General features: G+C 42.9%; 1 protein-coding gene across 1 annotated transcript in view; it reads left to right on the top strand.

The window, feature by feature from the left end:
- LOC109154049 (F-box/kelch-repeat protein At3g23880-like) overlaps positions 1–628 on the top strand; it is a 1,170-nt gene extending 542 nt beyond the window's left edge. The window contains exon 1 of the mRNA XM_019301927.1: positions 1–628. This exon is cut by the window's left edge and continues 542 nt beyond it. Within this exon, the coding sequence (XP_019157472.1) occupies positions 1–628 (628 nt within the window).
- Positions 629–1,237: the final 609 nt, after the last annotated feature.

Raw genomic sequence — 1,237 nt, 5'->3', positions numbered from 1 at the left:
CAACGACTATGATGTTTTGGTGTACAGTTTCAGGTCGGGTTCCTGGGAAAACATCCCAAATGGACTTAGGGCCGGCATTGTTTACCCCAACATCGGCGTCCACATCAATGGGACGCTAAACTGGTCAAGCAGCACAATGGTGGCTCGTGACAATTGGGAATCCAAAATTGTCTCTTTCAATCTGACAACAAATTCCGCCGTCATTCTGTCCGGGCCGAAGCCCGAAAGGAGCGGAAACATTTCCCTATGTGAATCGAGGGGGTTTCTCCTGGCGTCTTGGTTTCAGAGAGACAAGGTGAGTGTTTGGAAGATGAGAGAATTTGGGGTGGAAAATTCATGGACAAAACTGGCTTGTATCCAACAGTTATTACCTAAGCCGCCGCGTAAGACGTCGACGCTTACTCCCATTGTTGTGGTCATATATAACCGCGTTTCTCTCATGTATGTAATGAACAACACAAATCTCGTCATGAAAGTGGGGGAGCACTTGAGGGTTTACACGCCTGAAGACGGTAAAAGCAAATGGAAAATTGAAGAGTGCCGCCTAGGCAACAGGGGTTTTAAGGCGATTCTCTTTCGGGAGACGCTGGCGCCGCCGCCGTGTCTTTCCGATGAAGAACAACAGTAGTGTGCGTGAGTCCTAGGTTGAGCATTATTGCATGTTGTTGGGTTTGAATTTACCAGACTTTACTTTGGTTTGAAAGAATAATATATGTAGAATGAAGCTGCAAGTATAGTATTGGGTCATCAAATTATTGTAGCAATAGCCAATAGCCATCTATATATGCTTAGCAACAAAATTTAGCATGGCGGCTAGCTGTATGCTCATTAAACGTGTTAGGAAAAAAAATTGAAATAAAATTGGAATTACCATTAGATAATACCAAGTAGTTTTTAGCACTGTCTATATCAAATTTAATAAAGTGTTTGACATTCAACAGATAGTGAATAGCGTTATTAGTTTTGACCGCCGGATTGTATTAACGGTTTGCAAAATAATATTTGATAATAATAATAATATGACGAAGACGCCAGCATGGGTAGCTCAATTGGTCTTAGAGGTGAAACTTTGGAATAATGACCAAGGATCGAGTCTCACCAGCGGCAGTGTGGGAGCAATCTCTCAAAGTGAGGATGGGCTTCTTGTGCGCAGTGAGCACCGGTCTAGCCTCTATGGTTCATGTTCAGTTGAGTCACCATGATTTACTAAAGGGATTATGATGAAGGGAAAGGGAAA

This window comes from Ipomoea nil, unplaced genomic scaffold, assembly GCF_001879475.1.
Source record: "Ipomoea nil cultivar Tokyo-kokei standard unplaced genomic scaffold, Asagao_1.1 scaffold2580, whole genome shotgun sequence".
NCBI lineage: Eukaryota > Viridiplantae > Streptophyta > Magnoliopsida > Solanales > Convolvulaceae > Ipomoea > Ipomoea nil.
The sequence above is the reverse complement of the archived record's forward strand: the minus strand, read 5'-3'. Positions and strand labels throughout refer to the sequence as shown.